We start from the raw sequence: 19,226 nt of genomic DNA on the forward strand, positions 1-19,226 counted from the left end.
ATTACACTATCCCATGGCATGGTTATTTTCACAATCAAAGATATGAGTTATGTAATGAAATAATAATGAAAATACAGTATGGTATAACTATTACTATTGTTGTTTCTAGCTATCTAAATCAGGTGTAGAGAAATAACAAATTTGACCCCACATGTAGAATGTGTTCTGAATTTCCCGTAAGTGAGACCTGTTACTATAATTCATGTCACTGGATTTTTCCATTTTTTTAAGAATGCATCCTCTCAAGTGAGAGGTCAGAATAAAAAAGAATGAAGGCAGTGATCATTGCAAAAGACAAATATTATTTAAGCTGCCCAAAACAGAAATGTCACTTAAATCGGTTTAAAAACTTGGGCAATACATTCAGAATTTTAAGAAACTAAATTAAGAAATGAAATCTTTCACGAGGGCAGATGTGGGAGAAAAAGCTCAGCATTGCGGTTTCTGAATAGACTTCCTGAATAAACAGACAAAAAGCTGCAATTCAGCATTTTTCCAGATCCAATAAGAGATTAGATTTGACATGGAGAAGAGTCGCGGGGTCTGATAGAATACTCGAGAACGTTTGAGGAGCAACTTCCTGTTTACAAAACAGTTCTCACGCGCATACCTCTTTTCACCTGACCTTCACGACAGCTATGTGAGGCAGACAGTATCTAAAAAGATAATGCAAAACCTGGGAGAATAAAGGATTTATATTTCATAATTTACTGTGTTCAGAATGGCTTTGGTACAAGGTATAAGTGGACTTAAAGTATTTAGCATAATTACTATTGATCATATGATTGAGCTAGCACCTGTGTAGCGCAAAATAACATGGGTATAAAAAAAAAAACCAAGGAGACGTGTCGCTAATAAGTAAGCATCCACAAGTCCCAAATGTTGACCACTTTGTCCATGATTTTAGCTGTTTGCATAAAAGTGTACAGGTAACTATGGGTGTGTTCTTGGCATTGCTGCTGCTGTTTTGTTGTACAGGATGGATCGCATCAAGGCCAGGCAACAGAAATACAAAAAGGGTAAGGAGAGGATGCTGAGCTTGACTCAGGAGTCAGGGGAAGGCCAGGACATCCAAAAACTCTCTGAAGAGGATGATGAAAGTATGTTGAAACATTTCCTTCTTAGCCCAGAGTACCTTGATGTTGAGTAAAAGCATGATATTGGGTAGGGCTGTGAAATAATGTTACTTTTCCTTATGCCAGTTTTATCAATGTATCTTTTTAACTCAGCAAGTTTTATGTTCCCATTGTGAGTGGGATGTGTTTGTTTGTTTCATAAAGTACATATTTAATGAGTCTGTGACTTTACAAGTATCCCCCCAGTTCAGCAAGACGACTTTAATATAACCTAGCTTCTGTTTCACGGACGTGTGATTCTGAAGAAAATAGGATGAGTTTGCTTCATTTGTTCCTTTAGGGAAGCTATTTAAGATACGCAGTCTACTGTTGCCTTTGATTTCTATAAATTTTATACAAAAATTAAATATGTAGGTCTCTGAATAATAGTAGTTAAGATATCATTCAATTATGGTCTGTTCCAATGAAACTTAAGATGAAATACATATTTATTATATCTAATTATAGATTTGTTATATCCAGTTAAGTTTAAAAGCTCTTTTTAAAGATGTTTGCATGGCGATTTTCTGTTTGAAAGGAATGGAGAAACAATGCATGGTATTCTGCCAGTGCATAATATCTATTTATCAACAGTAAATTTATATTTTTCCAACCATGCATTAAAATGATCACAAGAGAGATTTCTGGTTATTGGAATTATGCATTTTAACAAATTATTTGCCACTAAATTGTTCTATAATATTTGGGTGATGCTTCTTTTCTGTTAATTCCATGGAAAATTTACTGTGAGATGCATTTTTGACAGATAACCCCTTCATTATTATATTTCTTCATATGCCCTCAATTCCTAGAGAGAAAGTGAAAACGTGGCGTTATGTTAATAGAATACTGAGTATTTACCTTGTGAAATCGGCTGCTGACCCATGGAAACTTTTCAGATTCAGTAGAGTTTCTTTTCCTGACTTCTGATGTACTTTTGCAACTTGTCTAGATTTTGACAATTGAGTTGTTAAAGCGTGGTTTTCAAAGTTTGTTTTCTCACTTTCTAAGAATTAATATTTGGACATATTTTATTTTAGGAGAAGCAGACAAACAGAAAGCCAAGGGCAAAAAAAAGCAGTGGTGGCGGCCTTGGGTTGATCATGCTTCCAGTAGGTTTTCTTGATCCTCTTACAATTTCATCGATTCTAACCCTTATATCCTTGACCAGAATTCAGGCGTCCCCATGACCTGTGTGTCCCATGCATGGTTTGACGCTTGTGACTTGATAGGGGGTCAGAGGGTAGGAAATGTGATCTCTGTGGGTCTCTGAGCCCGACAGACGGAGTCGTCCAGAGCAATCAGCTGATTACCCTGTGGCTTACGTGCTCCCAAGTACCACTTACAGGCTCAGAAAGGGAAGAGGGATTGATTATGTATTATCCAATTCTGAGGTCCAGAGTTCTGCTGAGATGTATTTGTTTCATGGCTGAAAGCCCTTCTTAAAAATGAGTTTCAGCTCTTCCTGGGACTCTGCTTTAAGGAGAACCGCTATATTCGGAGTGTCCGTGACCCTCTTTGTAAGGCACTTGACGTGAATGCCAACGAGCACCAGCGCCCTCCCTCCCCGCCTCCCCATTCCCAGAGCTTTGATTCCATTTGCATGTAAAATTTCTGGGCAATTTATTAAACATAAAGATGAGGACCGTAAAACACATTTACTTTCTCACCCTGCCTCCTTCCCAGTTTCAAAACAGCTCTAAAACTACACTCTAAATTCAATGCCCAACATGTGGCTGGCCTCAGAGGCACCCGCAGCTCAGCCAGGACCAATTCAGAGCAAAGTCAGAAGATGGTTTTGGAAGAGCAGAGCTTCATAGCCACACAGAATTGGAGCATTACCCCGCTGATCACAAGAAAAAAAAAAATGGATGAGGAATCGTGGAACTCAGTGGCTTTATCTGCTCCGCTTGGCAAAGGGCACAGCACTCACTGTTGGCGATGGTATTCTAATGGAACGATCCATTTCAATCTGGCCCTCCTTGAATTTGTTAGACTATTGAATAATTATTAATTATCTTGCAAATTACTCAAAATGTCTTCAGCCGTTTGCGTCTTATGTCTCGATTACTGTAGCTAATGTAATCACGAGTAATATCACCAAGGTCCGTAACATCAGCAGGGTGATATTCAGAATCACTAGAAAATCACAGATCAGAATCCTTTCCCTCACCTAATTCTTACTGTCATTTAGATCTGGTATTGGCCTTTCACCCAAGAAATAATTTCCTAAAATCAGCAAGCCCATTTGAGGAAGTGATATTCAAAATTTGCTCAGGATACCTGGATGTAATCAAACGTAATCCCAAATATTGAATTTTAGCATTATGGTATAAAAAAAATCCATGAGTTCTAAAGAGTTTCATTTTATTTGCTGCTCAAGTCCAAAGACAAAGATTCAAGTTGAAATTCCGTGTGACTCTTATGGTCCACTGGCGTGTCAGTCATGCTAACGATCTCGTAGTGCAGATGCTGTGTGCCGATTTCTATCAAGTCACAAGTAAACTGTGCCGATCTTTCTGTTTTAAAGGGCCCTTTGCTAATTTAGAGAGACCTATCCATTTCAAAATGGTGTCATACTGATGTTTTGTCCTTTCGTCCGGGGTTACATTCCTACTGCAATCGTTGTGGTTCTTTCCTTTGCTCATGTAAACATTGCATTTTGGAAGGAATTGGATATGGTCTTTGATCATCACCTTATGAGTTGGTTATCCTTGAAAGAACTTCTTCTGAAGGTTATTGACTTTAGATTTTCTGATTCATTTCACCCTCATTATATCAAGTTCTTGAAGGCTGGTATTACACTACCTGTGCCTGTTACAAGACTTCCAGTGCAATAATGCTGGGATGTGTGCCACTCATAGTTTGGAATCAGAGTCTGACCGTGGTGTTAAAATTTTTCTACAAAACATATTCCTTTTTACCAGCTGGTGAGGAAAGGAAAGGAATTGACATGAGGTTTATTTTGTAGACTGTGACGATTTCCAGAACTTGCCTGGAAGCACTTTATTGAAAGCCCTTTTTCTGATCTCTCTTGAGTCACTGGGCTTTTACATATTCCTTAGAGGTGGCAAGTGTAAGAATAAGTGTCTTTGGAGTGCCCTTGTGTAAACGCATTGACGACGTAATAATGCTGTTACGTTGTTCATATTATGGGTAAGCATCTGAGATGCTTAACATGGTCTGTAGGGGGCACCCTCTCAGTTCCATATCTATGTGCACACAAACCATTGCATCATTGCTGTTCAATGATACCTTCCATCCTCGTGTAGTGGGTCTCCGTGTCGATTCTGTACAGCCCAAGTCAGTGCCAAGCGTCACTTTATTGTCAAATATCTGAAATAAAGGGCCAAGTTCCTTTGGGATACAGGTGGTGGGATTTTAAAAGTCATTTTCACACTCAGCCGTCAGCATCAGCATTCATGGTACATATATGGACCCAGGCTGGGGCAGGATAGCTATCAGAACCCAGAAACGTATATATAAGAGCTTCTCTACTTGTTATTAGCAGATAGAACTTCAGAAAATAGTCTCTATTTCCTAGTTTTATTTCAATAACAATTTATAAAGGAATTGGAGACTTTTAAAATACTTCCTTCTTTTTTTGATGTGTTAATTGTACTTGTCATGTACAAATTGGCAACATTTTTCAAATAATAAAAATCAGTGTTATGACTGTGATGAAAAATGTTTGGACTCAGTATCCACATGAAAAAAAGTTATTGAAGGTATGATTGAATACAATTGAAGCTATTGTTGATTTTAGAGGCTATAATGAGGGTAAAATGTTCAATATTGGAAATCTTGGTTTTTACCAAATGACCACGTGACGTCAAGTCCATGTGACTTTCCCTCAAATCTCTGAGCTTATCTGAAGCATTACTTTCATGGTCACCCTCACTGTCCAACAGAATGCTGTGACTTTGGTTTGTTCTTGCTTATTCTTACCTTATTTTGAATTGCGTTTATTTCCTCAGGCTTAGGCCCAGTCCTCTGGGCCTGGTTCTTTCTTCAAAATAAAAATAACAAATTACAGTGCTTCTGTTCAAGGATATAAGGCCCAATTCATGCACACTGCATCTTCACGATGGAGCCTTCAGATTTGTCTGAAATCTGGGCAAAATTATTCACTGTTGTGTTTAGTGATATTCAAGCAACTAATTTTCAACAAGCCAAGGTTCCCCATGACCTTACAACGGAGAAGTCCAAAAGATAAATAAAGACATCACGTGATGTCATCCAAAAGACACCTCAGCATTTGAAAACACAAATGTAACTTGAAAATATGAATATGTTTTCCTGCAATGATGGTACAGTTCTTGTAGCATCAGAAATGCACAGGCTGGGTCTCTTTTCTCTGATAAAGTAATGATCAAATTGATAAAGATTCCATTCTCAAACTTCTTTAACTCTCTGAACATTTCAGCTCTCTCTGCTCCCGTGCTTAAGACAGCAGTATGTCCCGGTAGGGACAATGTCAGGCAAGGCAAGGACGATCCATACTGTTTGTGCTTTGGGTCTTATGGTCGGCACAGTTCTCCTCAAATTTCAGTAAGTGACTGAGGGCTCCTGGTTGACCAGAAGCCTCACAGCGCTAAACTGTGTGGACCATGTCTGCCGGACCTCCATCTGTCCCATTCTAGGCGTAGAAACAGCCAGAGTGTGGTGGTGGTGCTCTTTTTTTGATGTTACCTGCCCATTTGCTCCTCATGTCAATGTGTGATTTTTTAAAAAAAACTCTTTCAAATGTCTTGCCATCTGTATTACGGCCCCATGTCTGCACAGTATAAAGTGAAGGAGAAGGCTGGTGACACTGATTCTTGCTCCTGAATCATCCTGATTAGCTTTGCTACAGCAGTTTGGACCCATTCAGACAACAGCAAAGCCTCTGCTTCCCTTTGGCCTTGCCTAAAGGCCCCAAAGTGCTGAATTGTGACACGATGATAGTTTTCAGTCTTTGGCCATCTTGGTAACCAAAGCGGCTGCCGCAGAGCTGATCTGGTGCATCTGTGTAAAATTTGCTATGAAAAAGGAAGAAAACGCCAGATGAATGCAGCTGTGGCCAAGTCTCCTCGGAGGCCTGGACGAGGCCTGGTGCTCTGCAGACCACATAGCACCCCCTCATCTCCTGTTTCCTCCACCCCACCAACGTCTCTTGCTGTGGTCCTTTGAAGGACAATTTGTGTGTCTTTGGGGGCATTTCATTCATACGCCCCCAGTTATCTCATATCTCTTCCAAGAAATAAGTAAATATTTTGTTTTGCTTAGTGGTCAGGAGTGGAGATTACTATTTGTTTGAAACGGACAGTGAAGAGGAGGAAGAGGAAGAATTAAAAAAGGAGGATGAAGAGCCTCCACGAAGGTCAGCTTTCCAGGTAATTACGGGGATGAGGGAATCACGGTCTTTGCTAGTTGAAGAGTTTTTCTTCTTGACAGACCTTGATTGCAGGCCTAGATTTCTTCTGCCGTGTTCATATGTTGTAGCTCCCAGAAGCGTCTGATTTACATCTGAAACAGTGTGTCCCATCCTGCTGCTTGCTGTCAGCGTTGCCATCATTACCGCAAGAGTTCCTGCGGGAGCACTGGTCCAGCCAGGGCTTCGTTCATTTGCATAAAAAATTCTGATGCTCTATCAAAACTAAGGCTTCCTTGGGTGAACTTTCCTTTGCTGGCATTGCTTTGTGTTGTTTGAGTGGACTTCTAGTTCCATAGGTGAAATAGTTGACCATGAAAATAAAAGCCCTGCTTTGTTGTGAACATAAACGGTCATTTCAGTGTTACTTCAAATTTTGAAAATCAGTTCCGTTTGTATTGCTAAAGATTTTAGAATGTATTGAAATCATGAAAACCTCCAGCCCAGTTTTGACGTTCTCAGCTTAACGGCCTTTCTTTTTCAGAGCCTGCTGTATCATTCTTGGCGCTAGGACTCACCAGCCTAGTATCGTGTATCCAGTGAATGTATAGTGCTTGTTAAAGTCAGTAGAGTTACCTATGGGATGAAAACTTGGTATAGATTTCTGTTACAAAGGAGCGTATAGAGGACTCTTCTTTCCCATTTGTTAGACTACAGGGCACACGGAAGGACGTCCATCCAGGCTCATGATGTGTCCATGAGAAGGCCATTGTCAGCTTGCTGGCCAGGTCTTCCCAAGCTGGCAGGTTATCTCCACCCCTGTCTTCCCAGTGAAATTGAAGAACTAAACTATTCACCGGGACACCTTGCTTTGAGGCTTTGTCACCGGCCCCATTACCTCCCGTGTGTGTTTCTTGATGACAGTGTCTATGTGCATGTCTGTAGCTGGCTTATCGAATACTAATAACTTGACTTGTTTATGTTTATTCCAACGAGTTTTCCTCTAACCATCACTCATCATGCAGCAGAGGAGAGAACATGACCATCTTCACCATTTTTACAGATTACATGAACGATAGGCTATTTTCTTTATTCCTAACCTACAAGCAGGGTATATTTGATTCCACGTTCAGTGATGAGCACGTTTTAACTTAGTCGATGTAATTATAGAGACAAACTCATACCAATGTCATATATTAAATGATCAGTTTTTGGTTTTTTTCTACTAATTACTCTTGCTTTGTCCTTCTTTGTAGAGAGCTATTGGGAAGTTTGCGTCAGCCATTTTAGCCTTGCCAAAGTCTGTCATTAAACTTCCCAAAACTATTCTTCAGTATTTAATCAGAGCTGCAAAGGTATTTGATGTTTTACTGATGTGTGGTGTGTGGCCCTCCGCTCTGTAGACCTTTAGACGAGCAGATCCCGTTGCTCCACATCTGTGTTTTCCCTGTTCTATACATCGTATGATGAAGGAATTAGAAGAATTTAAACTATTAGGCAAACTTTTCCAAAAACTGTTCTGAGAAGACAAATTTCTTATTATGTGTTTTTCGGTGGACATCAGAGCCGATTTAAAAAATAGAAAGAGAAAATGCAGATACAGATCTAATTTCTCCCCTTCTCGTAGTTTCGCCTAAGTCACATCTCATGTTAAAAGGTCACATCTGGTTGCATGCATCAGATATGATATGTCAAAGTATGATCATTTTTCTCAGAAAGCTGGTAAAATTAGGAATCAGTAATAAAAGACTCATTTTGCTCCATCTCCTTTCTGGCTCCCTTTTAAGCCTCCACCTTCCTAAACTGGACTCTTCTGGCATCTTCCGCCCTGCGTTCAGCATCTCTCTTCACTGGGCTGAGCTGCCGTGGAGGTCTACGCAGCCGCCACACTCCATGTCGTCAGGGATGCTGCTGTTACAGTTATTTGTTAATTCACCCACTGCACAACAGAAAGTATCCGGCTACCTGTGCTGTGGTCACTAAGTTACTGGAAATCATAAACAATGAATCGCTATTCTTGTACTTTATAGAAAGCCATTTCTCCTGACTTAATCTGGAGTAAGCACTTGAACTAATAAAATGTTCCTCCCGGGTTTAGATAGCGAGGGAGACCTTTGCTTCTCGCCTTTCACCTGGGGGTCTTATTTAAGTGCAGGTTATTTAGATTCAGCAGGTCCAGTGGGACCTGCAATTCTATGTTTTTCTCAAGCTCCCAGGTGAAGTGTAAATGCTGGTTTGCCTTGAGTAGCAGGGTCTCGACCTCTGGGCTCCTTCCCTTTTTAAAATGCCAGGATTCTGACTTTTAGTTTAATATTCCCTGTTGCCACTTCCCTGGGTTTCTTTTCCTCTCCCCTTTTACGACGGCACTATGAGTCTCTCCATTCATATTTACGAATTTATATGGAAGACTGCAATGTGATTATCCCCCATCTTACTGTAAAAAAAAAAAAATTTTTGTTACGGGCAACAAAAAGAAAGGTCTGGATCACAACTGAATTAAAGAACATTTTAGAAAACAACCAATTTCGGTTCAAGATCTACACTTCCATAAAGTTCTCTCCTGTTTCAAACATTAAATGTATTTTGCATAAGAAGTTTTCAGTCAAAGGAATCCCATTTCCCTAACGTTTACAGTGCAATCACTTAGGGCAGAGTCTGAGATGAAGTTAGGCCAGTGGCAGTAGCAGTTGGAGAAGCCGGACGTCATTTATGCACATTTTCATATGTTTTTCTCCTTAGGATTAGTGTGCGTGTGTCTGTTCTCCAGAGACACCGTGACAGTGGGTGATAGTTACCTCTGTGACTTCAGAACTGAGATGTTTCAGAACGAAACTTAGTGTCTCAACTCTGTAAGAATTGGGATGTTTCCTCTTCCTCCTTCATTATCAACTCTTTCCTGAAACAGTTGGCCTGATCCTCTGTCCGATGTTCCTGGAACTGTAAAATATTTGTATTTCCAAACATCGACATAGAGAGCATTTACCTACAAATGAGGCCTTGTCCTAAGAGTCTCTCCGTCCCTCCTTTCCCCTTACTGGCATGATCCAAACTCTCATCTCAATGAGAAAGCACCAACAGGATCAATCATTTAAGGACCACACGTAGCACCAGGAATGCCTTTCCAATAAGGCAACATCTGAGTGGCCCGAGCCCTTTCTACGAGATTCCTTCAGTTCTGTCCTGAACCCACCCTGCTCTCTCCTTCCCACCCTCCCTCCCAGAGGCTTCATTTTTCTTCAGAGCAAAAGACTTGTGCACCTAATACATTCACAAATCCTGAATCACTTTCTTATTTTCTACTTTGGCATTCTTGCTTTATCTAAAACCAGTATCATAATAACACTTTTTTTAAGGAAATGTCACCATATGTATCTGTTAAGCCTGAAAATTTCTCGAGTTTAGCATTTCAGAGTTTTTTTAAAAATCAATATTTTGCCGAAGCAAGTTTGCCTATTAAAATCCTAAACCTCAGAGCTACTCTTAATAGAATTCCCAATTAACACGCTCAATAAACATCGACCGTGAATTCCTTTTTTTGGTGCTTCTCCTTCAAATTCCAGTTCTTCTCACTTTCCAAAATATGTTTTTGGCATAAAATAGGAGGATTTTTGGCCTCCTGTGTTTCTTATTCAGACACTGTACAGATCTTACATGTGTGTGAATTGCCCGTAAGATTCAGATTTCTACCTGTGAAGAAAAAGGAAATGTTCTGTCTTGGTAACCCATGACCTTTCCATTTCCATGTATGGAAAAGTTGAATCCCTCTTTAGTTTTACAATGCCAGTGGTTTGCTTACACTCTGTTTTTCAAAGATTTCAGAAATCTGAAAATAATATAGCATAAAATGAAAGTGTCTGGGTTTTCAAGCGCCCCCAGGAAACACTCCTTTAACTTTATCTTCCTAAGAGAAAACCCAGCTTCCCTGAGACCAGGTGTGTGTGGGTGCACGCAGAGCATGCTGCTCGGCTTCGAGGCTGTGGATGGCTGACTTTGCGTGTCAGGGGTTTCTTTCTGTTCCTTCTGCATGACTTGGGATACGGTTGCTGGGCGGGCTGTTCACAATTGCTCTGTTACGGTTATTGGTTGTACTGTATTAATGCAACTGTTTTTAGCTATTGAACGACAATGACAAAAGGCAACCAGAGGCACCCCAGTTTTCCTTCTGTACCATTCTGGAATAACCCCTTAACCTTCATATCACATTATTTTTCCTCTCCAAATACGAATCAATCTACAAAGCCCTTTCTCAAGTTGCTGGTAATAGCTGTTATTCACAAGAGAGGGTATTGGGAATTCCCTGGTGGTCCAGTGGTTAGGGCTCCGTGCTTCCACTGCAGGGGACACAGGTTCGATCCCTGGTTGGGGAACTAAGATCCTGCAAGCCGAGGGGCACGGCCAAAAAGAAAAAAAAAAACAGAAAAAAAGAAGAGAGAGTATCAAACATGCAAAAGTATTTTCCCAAAGTAAATGAACAAAAGATGTTTGGGGTTTAACTCAAAGTTTATTTGTGCCGGGAGAAAACGAATGACACCTAGCCAGGCTTCCAGCTTGTTCCTAGCGTGTATAATGCAATAGGATCAGGAACTAAGTATCACAGATGGTGGTGGGATGTGGGGATGTGGGAGAAATGGTGGTTTGTAGACCCAAAGTATTTCATGATTGTCTGATACCGAACAAAATATATGCCTACAACATCTGTTTTCACATTTTATTTCATGATAATGGAAATAGCACAGGTCAGCTCAGTGTATTGAGGGATATGTGAAAGAGAAGTTTACTTTGTGTTCAGAGAAAGAAAAGATTCTGAAGGTCAGGAAGCTTGGTATTGGTCCCTTTTCTTTTAATTCAGCTTATTAAAAATCCAGAAAATAATGGCGTTTTCTCCCTTCAGTTTGTTTATCAAGCCTGGATTACTGACCCTAAAACAGCACTCCGACAGAGGCGCAAAGAGAAAAAAAGATCTGCAAGAGAAGAACAGAAAAGAAGGAGAAAAGGATCTGGGGATGGTAAGTGATGAATGCGGCAGCACCCCTGCTTCTGTGACCTTGAACACAAATGAGGAACCGCAAAAGACAAGCTTGGGAGGAATGAAATTCTTGACTACTAAAGAGTGCAAAGAGTTTTACCTACCCTTAATTACTCAGGTCTTGAAATAAAGTAAAACATGAATTTAAGTTAAGGTGCATTTTATAAAGTGAGAAGAGAGAGAGAAGCAAAATAAACCTAAAGAAAGTAGAAGGAAAATAATAATTTTTAGGTGGATATTAAGTTATAGAAAAGAAATATAAGATACAACCTGATTATTAAGTGAAAAGCTGTTCTTGGAAAAAACTAATGATAAAGATGAACCTATGGAAATTTGATCAAGAAAAAAAGGGAAAGCACAATTAAAGTGTAGTCAGGAACCAAAATGGAACATAGCCACCAGTGCCATATTCAACATTATACTGATTCATTTGAAAACATATGATAGGAACACATCTCTAAGGGGGAAAAGAATTCCAAACGACAGTAAGACACACCAAAAGCAAAGTTAAAGAGCAAGTGGGGCAATCAGGAAAAATATTTTCATTATATATCAGACTAAAGACTAGTGTTCCAGATAGATTAAGAACTTCTAAAAATCAGTAAAAGAAAAATTCAACCCAATGAATGAACGGATGTGAAAAACAATTCGAGATCAGAAAATAGAAATGGCCAAAAGGAGCTCAATTTCAGTAGTAGTACAAGAAACACAAACTAAATATTTTTGACATACTGTTTTTTTAACCTATTGGATTGGCAAGAACCTAAACATTTGATAGTATCGCTGTTTGGAGCTAGTGGGAGCCTACGTATTTGTGGTGGTGTAAAGCAGCATATCCACTTTGAAGAGCAGGTGTCAGCATCCATGAAAATTTTAAATGTGTGTCTCCTACCAGAGATCTGTCCCACCTCCAGGTGTACGGCTTAACTTGAATCAATATTTGCACATGAGCACAAGCACACGTGTCCAAGAATATTCATCAAACATTATTTATAACTAACAAAAATTTGGAAACATCCTGAATGCCCACATAAAGAAGAAGAATCAAGTAAATTATGTTACCAATGTATTATGGCATACGACTTAGTAATTTAAAAAATGATATGGGCTACTTTGAACTGACTTGGAGAACAATTCCTGACATATTGTTAAATGAAAAGCATTATGCTGCAAACTGGCATGCACATTATGAAACCATTTATGAAACAAAGGAAACCAGAGTGCCTCCAGACAATGTTTTGCATTTTTAATGGGTACATATAGTCGTGTATAAATGCCAGAGGAAGATCAGGAAGAATACTTAGCAAGTTAATTACAGTGGTGACCTCTGGCAGAGGGTGGGGAGAGACTGAGATTAAGGGGTAGGATTCAAGGGACCTTTAGCCTTGTTATATTTTAGTTCTTTACAAAGAAAATGTATATATAGATTCTTTGTCAAATTTAAAATGTATTCAAAAAAGAAAAGAAAAGGAAAACATAATTTCTAATGGAACTCTAATTGCAAAGCCGTTCTCCTTTCTGACCACTCTGGTCGCTGCTACCTCCCGGTAGCTTTTAGTTTAGTTTAGTTTATTGGTTTAAAAAAGGCAAAATTAAGACACAGGCAATGTAGCAAGTCAAGCAATAAAGAAGTGGATGCGGGCTTCCCTGGTGGCTCAGCGGTTGGGAGTCCGCCTGCCAATGCAGGGGACACGGGTTTGAGCCCTGGTCTAGGAGAATCCCACATGCCGCGGAGCGACTGGGCCCGTGCGCCACAGCTACTGAGCCTGCGCTCTAGAGCCCGCGAGCCACAACTACTGAGCCCGCGTGCTGCAACTACTGAACCCACGTGCCTGGAGCCCGTGCTTCACAGCAGGAGAGGCCACCGCAATGAGAAGCCCGCACGGCGCGACGGAGAGTGGCCCCTGCTTGCCGCAACTATAGAGAAGCCCGCGCGCAGCAACGAAGACCCAACACAGCCAAAAATAAATAAATAAATAAATAAATTAAAAAAAAAAAAAAGAAGTGGATGCACAGTCTGGCCTTGAAAGCTACCCTGAGGCACCAAAGCCTTGCATTGGTTGTGCTCTCTTCCGCCCCTTTCCTGTGATGTACAGGCAGTGTTTCCTTTGTTTCAAAAATGAGTCCATGCCGTCCAAATTCTCCTGTACGTTCATCAGCAATGTATCATGAACACTTCTCCAATTAAGTATTTATAAAACTATGTCATCCTTTTTTTATAGCTGCAAACTATTCTATAATATGGATATGCATAATTTATCCAACTCTTCCATCACTAATGGACATAAGGTTTGCTTCCAGATTTTGCCACAATTAAGAATGCTGTCATAGATATCCTTGCACAGAAGTTCACATGTAGTCGTGTGTGTGTGTATTTACATGCATGGCAAAAAGTCAGGAAGAACACACACTTTCCACAAAATAGATGATCGAAAGTGGGATTTCTGGGTTAAAGTGGGTGCTTTTTTACTTTAATAAATATCGTCCCAAAAGGTTTTAGAAATTTACACTCCTATGTATAAGGTGCAGGAGTGTCTATTCCCCTGTAGCCTTATCCCATAGGCTATTATTACTTTATTGTGTGTCTTTCTCAAGGATGACAAACGGCTTTTATTTTCATTTGAATTTTCCTAACTAATGAGATTGAACATTTCCTATTTCATATTTTCTTAGTATTTTTTACTTTCAAATCTGAGATTTAAAATTTTTATCATGTTCCATACTGTCATTCTATTGGGTTGTTTGTCTTTATTAATTTAGGAAATATTTATATGTTAGGGATATTATCCTTTTTTAAGTGTTACAAGTATCTTTTTTCCAATCCAATGCTTATCTTTTGATTTAGTTTATGGTATATGTTTTCTAAGCAATGTTTAATTTTTTTGTGATGTCAAATAGGTCCGAATTTCTTTTTGCAATTTCTATGTTTTCATCTTGTTTAAGGAAGTCTTCCCCCCGCAATTTTATGCAAATGTTTTCTTATATTTCCTCTTAATTTTATTTACCTTTTAAATTTTTTATTATTCTGTGAAGTAGAGGTCTATTATGCTAAACCTGTTCGGTAATGTCTTCCTTTTTCCACTGAAGTTAAATGCTCCTTTTCTCAATATTAAGCTCCCATTTGTGGTACGGCTCTTAGGTATGTTTCTGGACTCTGTATTCTGATCCACTATCCTACTGTCTAGATCTGAGCCACTGTCCTATATTTTTGAGTCCAGTAGCTAGAGTTAGTTTTAATATTTAGTGTTGCAAACTTCCCTCACGATGCTCCTTTTTTCAAAATTGTATTTGCTACTCTCAGACATTTGTTCTCCCAAAATTATTGGGCCAGTTCTAAAAAACTTTAGTCATCTTGTTAATATCTCATTAATCTGTATCATGAAGATTATTTCATGCATAGATGCACCATCGTTTACCTACAAATCTAGGACAGCAATAATTCAAAGATATTGGGACAGAAATAAATGTTTACTTCTTTAATAAATATTTATTCAGCACCTTCTTGATACAAGGGATCATCCCTTCTTCGTCGGCAGATGAAACAAGTAGCATCTGTCCTTCCAGAGTGCCAGCTGCCTTTGTGCTTTCTGTGCAATAACTCACTCGCCCCTCACTCCCTGCCCTACACTTGGGGATGTGAGGTCCCAAAGAGTGAAGGAACCTGCCCTGGTTACAGCCAGCCAGTGAGTGGTGGGTCTGGAGTTCATAGCAGGTGTCCTGGCTCCAGACCCCTCCACCTTAACCAGTAGGGAACACAAATATAGGGGAAAAAATCCCTGCTGACATAGAAACTGCAAGGTTTCATTTAAAAAATAAGCATACATAGAATAGTGTGGGACCAGGACAAAAGGTGACTTATGACCCAGTGTGCAAAGGAATACAGTTCTTCGTGCAAAAGATAGTCTTTGAGCAGAGCCTGGCAGAAGAAAGCAAGTTCGTGTATGAAAACTAAAGAGCAGGTCAGCTTAGCTACTAAAGACGGGATGTGAAACAGAGCAGCAGAAAAGAGCACAGTAGAAAATAAATTTGGGAAGATTAACTGGAGTCAGGTTGTGAATCGTGTTTAATAGAGTTACCAGATAAAATACATGAACCCCGGTTCTAGCTGAATTTTTTAGAAAAACAACAAATAATCTTTAAGCTTCAGTATAATTTGGACATGTTGCATGGGATTTACTTACACTAAAAAATGATGTGTGGGGGCTTCCCTGGTGGTGCAGTGGTTGAGAGTCCGCCTGCCGATGCAGGGGACACGGGTCCGGGAGGATCCCACATGCCGCGGAGCGGCTGGGCCCGTGAGCCATGGCTACTAAGCCTGTGCGTCCGGAGCCTGTGCTCCGCAATGGGAGAGGCCACAACAGTGAGAGGCCCACGTACCGCAAAAAAAAAGGAAAAAAACGATGTGTTATTTATCTTAAATTCAAATTTAACCGGGTGTCCTATATTCTCATTTGCTATATCTGACAACCTCAGCCTTAAAAGAAGAGACTAAGAAATAAAATGAAACTCTGTGATGTCATTTTAAGGGTGACCCACTAAAATTTATAACATTACCCCAAGGTGTTCAAAATTACAACTTCACAGTGTGTAACAGGAGCCAGCACACTTTTTCTGTAAAGGGCCGGATGGTAAATATTGTAAGCTTTGCAGGCTGTAAACTCCTGCTGCAACGCAACCCTGCCATCTTGGGATGAGAGCAGCCTTGGACGGTATGTCCACAAATGGGTGTAACTGTGTTCCAGTAAAATTTGAATTTCATGTAATTTTCATATGCACAAAATATTATCGTTCTTCAGACTTTTTTCAACGATTAAAAATAGTTGAACTCACAGGCCATTTAACAACAGGAAGCAGGAAAGATTTGGCCAGAGGACTGTAGTTTACCCACCCCCAGTTCCATGGTTCTCATTCTGGAGTGGAGTGAAGAGAATCTGAAAGCTCAGAATTCTTATGACTTTTCCCCAGGAGCTCTTCAAATCGGCAGAATGTCCTAGATTTCATTATAAAATTCCTTTGAATCCAGAAGAGTAGTGTTGGCATTAATTTACCCTAAAAGGATGTAACCCGCATTTCTTGAACAATCTTGCCAGGTCCTGTGGAGTGGGAAGACCGGGAGGATGAACCGATCAAGAAGAAGTCTGATGGACCAGGTAACAAAATAAAGGCTCCCATCGGCGGGGGGCGAGATTGGAATTTGTTTCTTGCCCAGATAGTACGTAATGGAAGGCTGCCTGAAAACAATGAATTAAATCCTGTTGCTGGACTGTGACTTAATAATCAGTGTCCCTTGAAATCTCATCTCTAGTGAAATTGCAAAGGGACTCCCAAAAGTAGACCTGACCTTTACACTGTGGAATGAAATGTTGGATTAGAGTCGGCTTATAAATTCCTTTGTCCAAGTACCTATGAAACGGAGTTTGGAGAGCAACTTGTAAATGTCCCAGGGAAGCCATCAGAGTAGAGGCACAAAAAATATTGGCAATTAATTTAAAGTACATAGAAAAGGAGTGAAGTGAGAAGTAAGTAACTGCGGACCTGAGCGGGCCTCCAGGCTTGGGCCAACCTTCTCGTCTTAGGGAAGAAAACCAAACCCCACTGCGTTTCCTCAGGACTCCACACAGTGGGGGACAGAACCGGTGTGTTCTAACTCCTAGCCCGGTCACGGTGCCGTTTGGGCTTCACGGAGTCCACGATCGGGAGGAAGATTTCTCCATCAGTAAAAAAAGAGGAGAAACAGAAGCCTCCAAATGCAGTGAACCCAGATGCCTCTTGGCTCCACAGACGCTGCTTCGTCTCTCATGGGGCCGGCATTCCTGTAAGCATCACTTAGCAGCAGGCAAGGTTTTCAGGCTCTTTTGCTCTGGACACAAATACATCCAAGGATGCCATCTGCTGACACAAAATGAGGCTTCCTGAATGCTCTCCAAGCCCTCGGAGGCACAATCCTTGAACCTGGCCTCCACGTCCAGGTAACCGGCTCATGTGTCTGTGGGACCACATACCCCTTTATTGCTGCAAAGCTTTATCACGCTTTGCACGGCACAGCTCCTTTGCCAGGCACTTTTCCATGAGCTTTACACGCATCGACTTGTTCAACCCCCTCAAAACCCTCTTCCCCATTTAACCAAGAAGAAACTGAGTCAGAGAAAAATTAGCCAACTTCTCCAAATCTACACAACCACTTGGGTAGAGTTGGGATTTGGATCCAAGGACTCAGAATCCAGAGTCTGTGCTCTTAACAACTATGCCCTCCGGCCTCTATGGTTAAAAAATAAACAAGAATAAGAATCCTAATTTCCCATGTGAGTCTATGATCACCCCAGTGGGTAAAGTGCACGTTATGTTACACAGGGCTCCAATGTAGTCAGGAACACCATAAGCAAAACCGCAAAATAATTGGGCTTATCTTCACAGCTTCTAACAAAATAATTGTGAATATATGAAAAAAAATAGGTCATCAAAATATTAAGATGCTGCTAAAGTTTGTCAAGTTTAGTCCTTCAGCCTCCAGGGGTCAAACTTGCCTTTGATGTCTACACGAAGAGGCTGTGGGCAGTCAGTATCTGCCAGGTGGGGCTCTCGTGGCTGGTTCCTCTGGGCCTGCTTGACCCGGAGGCTCAAGGCCCCTTCTCACTACATGGTTCCCCCAGCTCCTTTCCCAGAGTCCCAGCTGGCAGCTCCAAGGTTCCTGTGACCTCAGTAGGTAGCACCGTCTACCGCTTCCTTGTGTCTCCCTGACCCACCTGGACCATGTGCGGAGCCCACACTCTAGCTAAGCTTCCCTTGGATGGATTTCCTTTGAAAAGAGCAAAATTTCACCTGAGAGAAGTTCTGCCTTTCTCCTAGGCCACCCAAATGCACAAATAATTTTTTTCCATGACAAAGTCAAACTCTGGTTCATGTTTCAGTCTCTAAATTAGAGAGAGGACAGTGACCAGGGATGGGCCATACACCTGGGCTAGAGGTTGCAAGACTCTACCACTTCTGGGCTAAATCCCACCTGCCACCTGTTCTTCTGTGGCTTGTTAGCTAAGAATGACTTTTACCATGTTTCATGGCTGGAAGAAAATCAAAAGAAGAAAGAGTATTTAATGACATATGAAAACTATGGGATTCAAGTGTCAGTGTCCGTCATTAAAGTTTGGTAACCCAGGCTTGCCCATTGATAAACGATCCACCCACTGTCTACAGCTGCTTTCACACCACCCCAGCCGAGACGACCAAAGACGGCAAGGCTGCAAAGCTGGAAATGTGTACTGTACGGCCCCATCCAGAAGATGACCCCCCCACACAGGAAAGCTTATGTCAGTGAATTTTGTCTTTTTCTACCTGCTGTATTAGTGACCTTAAACTACAACCATTCCAAACTATCATCATTCATCATAAATTCATTACGATCTTACGATGACACTTGAATCTGATTTCCTTTTTCTGGTGAGAGGAAGAGTGAAGGATACAGGTTGTTTTTCTTATTGAGAGTGTTGGTGGTGGTGCTTTGATTTTTTTAAACAATAAGGCAATTCTTAATTCATTGTCCTGTTCACTAAGTATTCCCTTTATTGCAGTCAGTGTTTGAGATAGCTAATAAAACTAATTTTTTAAAAAGCCAAAGTAGAAATATGTACACATGGATGGCGATTTGGTGATGTGTCTTGAAGCGTTCCTTGTATACCAGTTGAAAAAGCACTGATTTACGGGAAGCAATGAGTAAGACAGACAGTTAATATGGGAT

General features: G+C 40.6%; 1 protein-coding gene across 4 annotated transcripts in view; it reads left to right on the top strand.

The window, feature by feature from the left end:
* The window catches only part of PIEZO2 (piezo type mechanosensitive ion channel component 2), a gene marked incomplete at its 5' end in the record, with an annotated part of 334,873 nt that overhangs the window by 278,478 nt on the left and 37,169 nt on the right, over positions 1–19,226 (top strand). For 3 of the 4 annotated variants that reach the window (XM_082668434.1, XM_082668433.1, XM_082668435.1), the window contains 5 exons: positions 979–1,100; positions 2,156–2,227; positions 6,384–6,490; positions 11,360–11,474; positions 16,585–16,644. In XM_082668434.1, the coding sequence (XP_082524560.1) occupies positions 979–1,100; positions 2,156–2,227; positions 6,384–6,490; positions 11,360–11,474; positions 16,585–16,644 (476 nt within the window). Of the gene's footprint in view, positions 1–978; positions 1,101–2,155; positions 2,228–6,383; positions 6,491–7,724; positions 7,824–11,359; positions 11,475–16,584; positions 16,645–19,226 lie in introns of all 4 variants that reach the window. The other variant, XM_082668432.1, reaches the window with a different exon arrangement.

The sequence above is a fragment of the Grampus griseus genome, assembly GCF_964374135.1.
Source record: "Grampus griseus genome assembly, chromosome: 12".
Lineage (NCBI taxonomy): Eukaryota > Metazoa > Chordata > Mammalia > Artiodactyla > Delphinidae > Grampus > Grampus griseus.